At 41.2% G+C, this 12,898-nt stretch overlaps 1 protein-coding gene across 4 annotated transcripts in view; it reads right to left on the bottom strand.

The window, feature by feature from the left end:
• The window catches only part of LOC137383414 (meiosis regulator and mRNA stability factor 1), a 69,758-nt gene that overhangs the window by 2,875 nt on the left and 53,985 nt on the right, over positions 1–12,898 (bottom strand). For 3 of the 4 annotated variants that reach the window (XM_068056224.1, XM_068056223.1, XM_068056226.1), the window contains exons 20-26: positions 11,796–11,998; positions 10,286–10,513; positions 9,958–10,188; positions 5,126–5,338; positions 2,753–2,813; positions 2,105–2,242; positions 1,041–1,211 (exon numbers count right to left, since the gene is read on the bottom strand). In XM_068056224.1, coding sequence (XP_067912325.1) covers positions 1,041–1,211; positions 2,105–2,242; positions 2,753–2,813; positions 5,126–5,338; positions 9,958–10,188; positions 10,286–10,513; positions 11,796–11,998 — 1,245 coding nt within the window. The remainder of the gene's footprint in view (positions 1–1,040; positions 1,212–2,104; positions 2,243–2,752; positions 2,814–5,125; positions 5,339–9,957; positions 10,189–10,285; positions 10,514–11,795; positions 11,999–12,898) is intronic. The other variant, XM_068056225.1, reaches the window with a different exon arrangement.

Here is a 12,898-nt window from a genome sequence, read left to right as displayed (position 1 = left end):
TCAGAAGAAATTCCTCATTTCCATCTTAAATGGGAGACGCCCACTTCTAAAACTGTGCCCCCTAGTTCTAGATTCCCTCAAGGGGAAATCCTCAGCATCTACCCTGTCAAGCCCCCTCAGAATCTTGTGTTTCAAGAAGATCACCACGCATTCTTCTAAACGCCAATGCGGATATGCCCAACCTTTCCTTATGAGACAAACCCTTTATCCCAGGAATCAGCCTAGTCAACCTTCTCTGATCCGCCTCCAAAGTATATCCCTCCTTTAATAAGGAGACCAAAACTATATACAGTACGCTAGGTGCCAAACACAATTGTTAAATCTTCCTTTTCATAAAACCACGTTAACTCTGTAATTGTATTATGGAAGTGTGAGGCTTAGATGGAGACAGAAAAGGAAGACCAAGGAACATAACAGCAAAAGGTAAGGGCGATGCAACATTTTTTGGTCCATACTCAAGTTCCACTACAGAGACTTGAGCACAAGATCTAGGCTGATACTCTTGCAGCCCTGAGGGAGTGCTGCATGTCCAGAGGTGCCATCTTTTGGATGAGGTGTTAAAACAGAGATCTTGTCTGATCCAAGGTGGGCAGAAAAGATCCAGGGTACTATTTTGAAGAGGAGATCTCCCCCTTGATGTCTGAGCCAGTATTCATCTCTGAACCAACAGATTACCTGGTCACATCTCATTGCTGTTTGTGGAACCTTGCAATGTGAGGAGATATGGCAGCCAATTTGTGCACAACAATGGCTACACTTTAAAAAGTATTTCACTGACTGTAAAGCGCTTTGGGATGTCGAGATCAAAGCGCAAGTTTAAAAAAAAATAGACAGACAAAAACTTGTACTACTTTACGTAAGCAGTGCAATATCTAGTATTTAGTCTTTACTACCCTTTTAATGAGCTATACTTCTTTCCCCTCCACCATGAGGAATTATATTAATGCATGCCTAATATTGTGGTATGTAGACTTTTAATTCAAGAATCTAAGAAACTTTGACAGTATCTTCAAAAGGAAAGAATAAAGTTTAATCTCAACCTGTGACATTAGGTGACTGTTCCTCAAACTGAATAAGATCAGTATTTTCAAGAATAACTGGGTCTGGTCTGAGTTGAGGTGATGGCAAGCATGATGGGACAGGTCCACAAAGCAAGTCAATGGGGGATTGGTTACTAAGGCAGAGAAGCTCTTGTTCAGTCTGGTGTGAACCTATGAAAAAAGTGATACGGGTTACAGGTTGTGTACATTACTGAACATATTTAGCAGTCAATGCCCGAGACCATGCATTACCTTCCCATAAAAATGTTGTACATCATGCATTTTGGTACATTTGAAAAATTAAAATAAAAATTTACATCATCTGCCTTACTTTGCTTATTCATATGAACAAAATACCACTGCACATTATAAAATAAGTAGTACAACATCCATCCATGGTTTTAAAATGGATGTTTTTCCATGATCACTGCTCTGCTAAAACTGATGATTCTGGCAGTCTTTGCAGGATTCAGATACATCCAGTGGCTTCTTGAGACTTGCTTTTGAGGCTACAATTCCCAAGAATAAACCTCCCAATTTCTTGTTTCAGCTACCAAAGACTCTCATTCTACCACTTACAGGGAAGACATGCAGGTATTCCAATAACCAAGTTGCTCTACAGCATCTCTGGCCTATTAGTCATTACATGCAGCAGCTTGGCCAAGACTGCACATATTGGAACTGTGTTATTCTTGAGCATCACCCAGTTCTTAAACATCAGCTGTCATATGTGGTTGCACAGAAACTAGTATAAGAACCCCCATCTTTTCATTCATGTTTCAGACTATCTCACTTCCAGTTTTTAAAAATAGTTCTCAGGATATGGATGATATTGGCAATGCCGACATTTGTTGCCCGTCCCAAATTGCCTTAAAGGTGGTGGCAGGCTGCCTTCTCAGAACTGCTGCAGTCTGGTGAATTTGCTCCCAGAATGCTAACCCAGTGACAATGAAGGAATGGCAAAATATGTCCATGTCAGGATGGAGAGAGACTTGGAGGTGCTACTCCACAGCTAGAAGGGACCAATTATTGCAACACATTGACTTATGAAATCCATTACTTACAGGAGCTGGCAGTTTCAAATTCCTTTGTCTCAATGTTGCTGGAGTTCTCTATAGCCAAGGTTACTGGTCGCTTTGGGTCTTCTATCTGCCTACATTCTTCAACCATACAAGCAGGAGAACAGGCAGAGTTGTTACGAACTGTTGAGGTGGTGGAGGGGTGGGAGGATGAAAATAAGATCTATGTTAACTGCAGTTAACAGACATTAAAAAATCCTGAAAGATTAATTCACAGCCAGAAGGGGCCACTTAAAATGTACAGCGACAACATTTTAGATTTTATTTTGCTTTCCTGGTCTCTAGAGTTAACAATTTTCAGGTGGGGCAGCTATAAAAAGGACAATGCAATATCCCCAAACTAAGAGAAAAGGAAGAAAATTAACTGTTCTTGCTTCTCATGGTTCCTGTACTTCACCCCCACTCACCAGTCTAAAAATGCAGAAAGTTTAAATAAATCTTGGTGATTTACTAAATCATTGATGCAAATATGGAAATCTAGTATTTTGCTTATAAAAGGTAGCTTGGGGCACATAGCACAAGTCTTTTCAGTAAATGTTTCTATAATTTCCCCTTTCAACAACTACTATAGCAAAAATGGCAAGGAACAGGCACTTAACCAGAAAGCCTTGTTCAGTTTAAAATAAACTTTACCTTTCATATCATTTTTTAAAACTACTATTCTTTTGTGTCCATGTCCTTTTATCCAGATGACCTGTTAAAAATGGAAAATTTGTAAAAAAAGTTAAAACCCCACAGTTTAAAAAAAAATTAAAAAGCTTTCCTTCAAATACTGGCTGACATTTCGTGCCTTGGGACAATCCAAGGTGTGTTGGTCAAAGTGTTTATATGTTCACGTTCTTTCACATGGTGTAACTGTTGCCAAGACTAAAGCACAAAAGTGGCAGAAGTTGCAGCAGCAATCTGCTCAAAATTGTAAGATCGCTAGTTTATGAAACGCTTCTTCAGGGAAGAAAGAAATGGTTCATCAACCACTGAGCAAAGTTTAGCTTAAAACTGCAAAGTCACTTCAGTGAGTACAAGGGAGGAGACTTTCATTCTAATGAATAAGCTAGTTTTGAACCCATGCCCCTGAGAAGTGTATTATAACCCATCAGAACAACCAGCAACACCATGGCTTCATAATGAATTTCGTATTTGCCATTCTACAATGGCCCAGATTTTGCAGCAAGTGGCGAAGGAACAGCTTTTGCCATTTTCCTTACTTAGACTTGCCCACAGACTTTTAGTGGACTTCAGCAGAAATGTCTAGTAATCTGGCACCCATTTGAATTCAGCACCCTCTGCTGGGGGATCTGTGGTGTCTGAGAAAAGCAGGAAATATAAACTATTTTTGCTTCCTGTACAATGAGTTCAAATGTAAAGATTGAGACATACACATGGCATTATGGGAAATGGAGAATTAAAAAAAAAAATCTGCAACATAAATTTTGAGAGAATTAGACTTTACAAATTAATTTTGTTTTTAGGGCAAAGAGACTTCAGCAGCAATCATTTACTATGCCGTTAAAAACTTAGTTACTCTTGATTGAAGCTGTCTAAAGCAATAGTGGGTCATTAACCATAGTTCACACTATGACACTGATTTCTGTGCAGAGTCCATCTGCAAAGACTGCAACAACCTGAGCAACAGGGTATCACTCACAGCAGCTTCCAGATTTCCACATTTAATTGTGCATGTGCAGCTACAATTAAACCCCTGTACATCTCATGATTTGCTAATTTTATAGAAGAATTTGCACATGTAAATGGGTAATAATGATTGGGAGATGACTGCAACATTGATAAATATAAGGCTGCATTTGCTGACAATGCAACCACTAAGTGGCACAGTACTGGCACATGTGCAAATGCAGCCTCAGAAAGTCAATGTTTGCGATCTCTGAGGCAGCTGCCAGTAATAAAAATGGCACTTTCAATTTGACACAAAAACCCCAAATTGAACCTAAATCCCCTCAACCCTCAATGGTTGCCTCCAAACCACCCCACAACAGTTCCTTACGCCCTCCAGTGATCACCGCTTCTCTTCCCTGCTCCTGCCTTCTTGTCGTTCCATCCCGCCAATCTCTCCCTCATCCGACTGCTCGCTCCCTGGCCGAAAAAGTGGCCGGGAGGGTGGGGTAAGTGAGCAGGGTGCTAGCAGCATGCTGAAAAGCGAGCAGGACAGAGTGGCGAAGAGTCAGAACGGCGGGACGGAGCGACAAAGAGTCGGGAGCAGTCTTGAGCAGGTGGGCGTGGCATAGAATGGCAGGAGGGAGCAGCGAAGAGAAGCGCCGACTGCGGGAGAGTGCGGGGTACTGCTGGAGGGGATGAAGGCGGCAATCACGGCCATTGAGGGGTGAAACAACACTGACGTCATTACGTGGTGATGTTGACGTGCGCATGATGGACCCATACTGGTAATATGGCAAATGTTCGGACACACTAATGACGTCCACAATCGCTCTGCGTTGTCAGGAAACACTAAATATTAATATTCACCATTAATCTCTGCAGTATCAAGAATAGATATACTTAGTCAAGCACAATATAGCTCTGAAAGATACCGCTGAACACTATTCGCACAGCACTCTCCTGTTTTGATGGAATCTTCTTTTAACTGGTTAGAAAAAGGTTCAAGTGACTCAAAGCCAATATATATTTTGTAAATTAATTCCCATCCTTAAAATATAGTGAGACGCAACAGGGAGAAAAACAATGATGAGTGTTAGAGTGCGGGAGATTTTTAAAAAAGGGCAGCGTTGAAGGCATTAAATTTAAAACTGTAGATGGTTTTTGTAGTTTAGTGTTCATTTTACAATAATATAGTCAATGGGTAATTTAATCACGGCAAGTTTCTTCCATGATCAGAGTGCCAAAATCAACCAGCTGGCCCAGGCAGACTAATTGCCAGCAGGCCCATGGAAATAACTACAGGTTAAATGGAAAGCTTACAACAGAAAAGTCACATTTTGGTATTGCATAGTTTAAAAGCAACACAACTTGTACTTAATAGGTACATTTTACCTGTGGTATAGCAATAAGGAGATCCTCTATGCTTGCATACCCATATACTTTAGGCTGTAGCACTTCACCTGTGTACTTGTGGTAAGTAGAGGGAAATTCGGTCAGAAAAATCTGCTGGTAGTGGTAGGTGTGTAGCAAGGCTCGCACATTCTTAGCAAACTGGTACACTTTGGTAAGTTTCACATATTCTTCTCCTGTATCATCAGTGAATACCTGTCATAAATTAGCCCAAAAAAAAAGGTAAAAAGTGTTATAAGCAGCATTCCCCTCCATCTAAATCCTGTCCAAGTCACTGCAACACGCAATTAAGAAAACAAGGCTACATAGAACATTACAGCGCAGTACAGGCCCTTCGGCCCTCGATGTTGCGCCGACCTGTGAAACCATCTGACCTACACTATTCCATTTTCATCCATATGTCTATCCAATGACCACTTAAATGCCCTTAAAGTTGGCAAGTCTACTACTGCTGCAGGCAGGGCGTTCCACGCCCCTACTACTCTGAGTAAAGAAACTACCTCTGACATCTGTCCTATATCTATCACCCCTCAACTTAAAGCTATGTCCCCTCGTGTTTGCCATCACCATCCGAGGAAAAAGACTCTCACTATCCACCCTATCTAACCCTCTGATTAGCTTATATGTCTCTATTAAGTCACCTCTCCTCCTCCTTCTCTCCAACGAAAACAACCTCAAGTCCCTCAGCCTTTCCTTGCAAGACCTTCCCTCCATACCAGGCAACATCCTAGTAAATCTCCTCTGCACCCTTTCCAAAGCTTCCACATCCTTCCTATAATGCGGTGACCAGAACTGCACGCAATACTCCAGGTGCGGTCTCACCAGAGTTTTGTACAGCTGCAGCATGACCTCGTGGCTCCGAAACTCGATCCCCCTACTAATAAAAGCTAACACACCATATGCCTTCTTAACAGCCCTATTAACCTGGGTAGCAACTTTCAGGGATTTATGTACCTGGACACCAAGATCTCTCTGTTCACCTACACTACCAAGAATCTTCCCATTAGCCCAGTACTCTGCATTCCTGTTATTCCTTCCAAAGTGAATCACCTCGCACTTTTCCGCATTAAACTCCATTTGCCATCTCTCAGCCCAGCTCTGCAGCCTATCTATGTCCCTCTGTACCCTACAACATCCTTCGGCACTATCCACAACTCCACCGACCTTAGTGTCATCCGCAAATTTACTAACCCACCCTTCTACGCCCTCTTCCAGGTCATTTATAAAAATGACCAACAGCAGTGGCCCCAAAACAGATCCTTGCGGTACACCACTAGTAACTAAACTCCAGGATGAACATTTGCCATCAACCACCCTCTGTCTTCTTTCAGCTAGCCAATTTCTGATCCAAAGCTCTAAATCACCTTCAACCCCATACTTCCGTATTTTCTGCAATAGCCTACCGTGGGGAACCTTATCAAACGCCTTACTGAAATCCATATACACCACATCCACTGCTTTACCCTCATCCACCTGTTTGGTCACCTTCTCGAAAAACTCAATAAGGTTTGTGAGGCACGACCCGTCACAAAACCGTGCTGACTATCGCTAATGAACTTATTCTTTTCAAGATGATTATAAATCCTGTCTCTTATAACCTTTTCCAACATTTTACCCACAACCGAAGTAAGGCTCACAGGTCTATAATTACCAGGGCTGTCTCTACTCCCCTTCTTGAATAAGGGGACAACATTTGTTATCCTCCAGTCGTCCGGCACTATTCCTGTTGACAATGACGACATAAAGATCAAGGATAAAGGCTCTGCAATCTCCTCCCTAGCTTCCCAGAGAATCCTAGGATAAATCCCATCTGGCCCAGGGGACTTATCTATTTTCACACTTTCCAAAATTGATAACACCTCCTCCTTGTGAACCTAGCCTAGTAGCCTGAATCTCAGTATTCTCGACAACATTTTCTTTCTCTACTGTAAATACTGACGCAAAATATTCATTTAACGCTTCCCCTATCTCCTGATTCCACACACAACTTCCCACTACTATCCTTGATTGGCCCTAATCTAACTCTAGTCATTCTTTTATTCCTGATATACCTATAGAAAGCCTTAGGGTTTTCCCTGATCCTATCCGCCAATGACTTCTCGTGTCCTCTCCTTGCTCTTCTTAGCTCTCCCTTTAGATCCTTCCTGGCTAGCTTGTAACTCTCAAGCGCCCTAACTGAGCCTTCACGTCTCATCCTAACATAAGCCTTCTTCTTCCTCTTGACAAGCGCTTCAACTTCTTTAGTAAACCACGGCTCCCTCGTTCGACAACTTCCTCCCTGCCTCACAGGTACACACTTATCAAGGACACGCAGTAGCTGCTCCTTGAATAAGCTCCACATTTCGATTGTTCCCATCCCCTGCAGTTTCCTTCCCCATCCTACGCATCCTAAATCTTGCCTAATCGCATCATAATTTCCTTTCCCCCAGCTATAATTTTTGCGCTGCGGTATATACCTGTCCCTGCCCATCGCTAAGGTAAACCTAACCGAATTGTGATCACTATCGCCAAAGTGCTCACCTACATATAAATCTAACACCTGGCCGGGTTCATTACCCAGTACCAAATCCAATGTGGCATCGCCCCTGGTTGGCCTGTCTACATACTGTGTCAGAAAACCCTCCTGCACACACTGGACAAAAACTGACCCATCTAAAGTACTTGAACTATAGTATTTCCAGTTGATATTTGGAAAGTTAAAGTCCCCCATAACAACTACCCTGTTCCTCTCGCCCCTGTCGAGAATCATCTTCGCTATCCTTTCCTCTACATCTCTGGAACTATTTGGAGGTCTATAAAAGACTCCCAACAGGGTGACCTCACCTCTCCTGTTTCTAACCTCGGCCCGTACTACCTCAGTAGACGAGTCCTCAAACGTCCTTTCTGTCGCTGTAATACTCTCCTTGATTAACAATGCCACACCCCCCCCTCTTTTACCATCTTCTCTGTTCTTACTGAAACATCCATTCCTGCCCCTGCTCTACCCATGTCTCCGAAATGGCCACTACATCGAGATCCCAGGTACCAACCTATGCTGCAAGCTCACCCACCTTATTCCGGATGCTCCTGGCGTTGAAGTAGACATACTTTAAGCCAGGTTCTTGCTTGCCAGTGCCCTCTTGCGTCCTTGTAACCTTACCCCTGCCCTCACTACTCAGCATCCTGTACACTAGCACTATAATTTAGGTTCCCATTCCCCTAACTACCATAAAGTGGCAGAGACAATGTCAAAAACCATGAAAGACATTTTAATCTCAAGTAGATGTTATATCTTTGAGTCAAACTCCACTAGCTGTTAGGTTATATGAACTTTCCTTTTTAAATTCAGCAGTAGCCTTCTAGTCACACAACAGGCCATCACCATGAGCTGAAATTTATTCTTCTACACAAGAATTGTGGTAAAAGATAGTTTATTTTACTACATGCTACAGTAAGATTGCATACTCCATATAAAACCATAATCTAATTATTTAGACTGACAGAAAAACTGGTTGCTTTTGAAAATCCCCTCAAAATAAGGTATTGTGTAAGCAACCCTGGAACTGCAAATGACCGGAGACTAACAACACTTCTACCAGGATTTCCCAAACTCAATTACATCACTGACTGAAATTTTCAGTTGTGTAGATGAAGGTGATGTAATTAAATTGGTACCAGTCAGGCTCACCCCAACAGTTCAATGCTGGAAGAAGTGAATACCTATAAAACACTTCATTGTTCTCTAGCTGTGTAAACTGAAACAATATGGTCGAGGTGATGCATCTTTAGCCAAGTAAATAAACAAAAATCTATTACTCATGCCCCAGTACTCTCCATGTGATCTGGGCTTCACTGCACCAGTTAAAGAGGCCTCCTGTTCTGGGATGAGTTAAGTTTGCATATTGTGGAGATGAGGGATTCCTTCCAACAGTTTAGCTGGTTGCAACAAGTACTTGGAGTGTAGTTTGGAGTAGATTACATGTGAGGTGATAAGCAAAGGCAACAAATTGTTGCCAAAAGGAACAGTCCCCCTTGATAAGAAATTCAACATCCAGAAGCCTTAAAGTAGGTTTGAACTAAATAGCCTCAATGCAAAAAAAAGACACTGGCTGAATGGTTCACTAATTAGTACTTTTATTAAAAAACTAGCTAAGGCACGAGAGAAAAAAGTGTCCCCATATTTTAGTTTTAGAGATACAGCACTGAAACAGGCCCTTCGGCCCTCCGAGTCTGTGCCGACCATCAACCACCCATTTATACTAATCCTACACTAATCCCATATTCCTACCACATCCCCACCTGTCCCGAAATTTCCCCACCACCTACCTATACTAGGGACAATTTATAATGGCCAATTTACCTACCAACCTGCAAGTCCTTTGGCTTGTGGGAGGAAACCGGAGCACCCGGAGAAAACCCACGCAGACACAGGGAGAACTTGCAAACTCCACACTGGCAGTACCCAGAATTGAACCCGGGTCGCTGGAGCTGTGAGGCTGCGGTGCTAACCACTGCGCCGCCCCTTAGGAACTGAAGAGATATGAAAACTAAAAATCTAAACAAATAGAAATTTATTCAGATGGAACAGGATTTCCCTAAGAAACTTCTGTAGCACAAGAAAGGACACACCTGTTCTTCAATATAAAAACAAGGAGCAGATAGTTGTGCATCAGATTATATTTATGCTACAGCAATAAAGGAAGGGAATTTCCTGAACAGGAGAGTGTCATAGGTGAATATGCTCTGATTACACAATGTTCACATTTGAAATAAAAGCAGCTTTCATATATTACCAGAAATAATGTAACTATACTACAGAATTTCACAATTCATACCTCAACCAGGTAAGGCAAACTCTTCAACAGTTCTGTCAAAGACATGAAACCATATTCAGATGGGACAAGAGGATTTTCATAAGAAGCATCAAAATGTTTTTTAAGATAGTCGACTGTGAGGAGTGAATCATCATCCAAAGACATCAACAGCACAAGAAGTTGAGCTGTTAGAGTGCGGAGAGACTTCCTGTTTATCAGCTGGAGCTGCTTACCTGTTGGTGTGCTAGCAATCTTTTGTGAGGGGGTGGAGGAAGAAAAATTCATAATTAGGATATGCTCAAATAAAAATCCCAATGGGAAGCCATTACAAAGTAACTATACAACATACCTTTGCAACATGGCAGAGTTTCTGCATAAGCTCTGCAAATGTATTGACGTCATAGTCTTGGAGCCGCAGAGTATATCCATAAGTATTGTTGTACTCTAGAAGGAAATCTGATAGTGTCATACAATTGTCCTTCTGTGACCTGAGCAATTTAACAAGCTGGGCCGTCAGCGCTTTAATTTGCTCATTTTCTGTTAAAACAAGGAATTTTTCCTCTCCACACTCCAGGACCTGTGGACAATATTGTCATTTACATCATAACTCTTTAAACATTTCAGAGTTCACAAATGCTGTGTGCCGTCTGAAAGAATCTTAGGTCAGGTACTCAACTGCTCATAGTAGTCTAACTGTGGCATAACCAATGTTTCGTTACAAGAGATTTAATGAGGACAGATGAAATAAGTTGCTTGCCTTAAATACAATAATAAAGTCTTAGTTTTGCATACAGGGTTAAGATCCTCATTCAAAAAGACAGCTGCATATGGGTCTGTGAAAAATTATTCCAATATTAACTTAGCTAACTGAAAAACCATTTGAACACCGTAAAATCCACGCGCTTTTGCATTTAGTTACACCGTATTTTTTTTAAAATACCATTTAAAAGACATTAAATGAAATAAATGTAGCCTTGTTACTGTACATTGAATGTGCATGTCAATTCAAGAAAACAAGAGCAGCTGAAATTAAGCCAAAGTAGAACATGAGAGTTACATAAACAGCTCTTGCAAAAATGAGTTTAACAATTAAGGCCAATTTTTTTGGCTTGTACATTTTACTGGCTGGCCAAAAATATTGCTACTCATTTTAGTTTACATTACATTTAGGTTCCTGTTCCTGCTTGTATTATCTTCAACTTTAAATTTCCACACCTACTTTTCAGGAATACTGCTCATGATAAAAGTGAACATTTATAGATTGGTTTTATAATACTGGATATGCATAAATGACAAGCCAGGATGACTTAAAAAAAGGAGGGGGAGGCGGTGCTGTGCTGGTATTGTCACTGGACTAGTAACCCAGAGTCCCAGGTATTGCTCTGGGGACATGGGTTCGAATCCCACCACAGCAGAAGGTGGAATTTGAATTCAATTAATAAATCTGGAATTTAAAGCTAGTCTAATGATGGCCATGAAACCATTGTTGATTGTTGTAAAAACCCATCTGGTTCACTAATGTCCTTTAGGGAAGGAAATCTGCTGTCCTTACCTGGTCTGGCCTACATGTGACTCCAGATCCACAGCAATGTTGTTGACTCTTGCATGCCCTTGAAATGGCCTAGCAAGCCACTCAGTTCAAGGTCAATTAGGGATGGGCAATAAATGCTGGCCTGGCCTGCGATGCCCTCATCCCATGAAAGAATTTTTTAAAAAAAAGCAGCAGCTTTAATTTTCATTTAGCAGCAACGCGAGAACATAGTTTGAATTTCCAAAAACTGTTCAGCTTCGGTTTGAATATCACCATATTCCAAGGCTTACTGCAGTTAGCTGTCAAGTTCGCACACCATGGCACTTACCTGCAACACATCAGGTATAGCTTCAAACAGTTCCAGGAGTTTGTTAAATCCATAGTAAGTGAGTTTGCATTGACGTCCAAAGTGGTGGTGGTATGCAGGTATAAATTTGCTAAAGGGCATACGGCAATGAGACTGATGCCGCAGTAAATCCACTACCTCTTTTGTGAACTGCTTTGTCCTCTCTATTTCTTCTGGAGTTCGCTCTAGATTAAAATTCAATCATTTTTTAAAAGATTGAACACAGTTTGCAGTTTTCAAAATGATAAAGTTAATCCATAATAATGCTAAATCCCACAGCTGGTAAAACCCACAGTATATTAGTGAAACCAGAAATAGGAGATCTACAATGTGGAATGGCTCTATAAATATTAACTACCTGTGGTCAATTGGTGAATGCAAGTTTAAAAATTTTTTTTTTTTTTTTTAAGATACATACACAACTTGGAAATAAGTTAACTTCAGAAACTTCCTTCTCAACACCATCTACTGGTTTCAGCCTATATTGTTACAGGCATCTGTTTACATACAGATTTCCATTCTAAATGTTTAGATAAATAGCTTCAATGTTAATGTATGTGTATGGTAGCTTAACAGTGATGGTACTGAACCAACATCCAGAGGTTGTGAATTCACATCCCACCCTGGCAATTTGTGAAACTGAATTTAATGAGAAGGTAATTTGTAGGTGTGAGGAAATTATGAAAGTTGCTAGATAGTCATAAAACCTACATAGTTCAAATTTTCTTCAAGAAATTGAAAATGCCACCTCTACCAAGTCTAGTCTACATGAGGCTCCATGCCATGCTTTATGGCTGGCTCATGACCTCAGAGCAACTAGGGATGATAATAAGACCCAATAGGAGTGTGCGAATACACAAGATACATTATGTAGACTAGAACTTCATCAGGTGTTGATAGGTTGAGTTAGCTTTTGCTTCATGCCATAAAAAAAAAATGTCCATTATAGCTCAAACTCATCCTTTTCCCTTTCCTTCTCTCCCCTGCTCCCAGAAGTCCACAAACTCAGTTACTGTGAGGGCAGGGAAGGACAAAAAACGTACACTAATCTGGAATAGGAACTCTACCCATGTTTCCACCCTTCT

This window comes from Heterodontus francisci, chromosome 24 (genome assembly GCF_036365525.1).
Source record: "Heterodontus francisci isolate sHetFra1 chromosome 24, sHetFra1.hap1, whole genome shotgun sequence".
Lineage (NCBI taxonomy): Eukaryota > Metazoa > Chordata > Chondrichthyes > Heterodontiformes > Heterodontidae > Heterodontus > Heterodontus francisci.
Note: the sequence above shows the minus strand (reverse complement) of the source record. Positions and strands in the feature narration are given on the sequence as shown.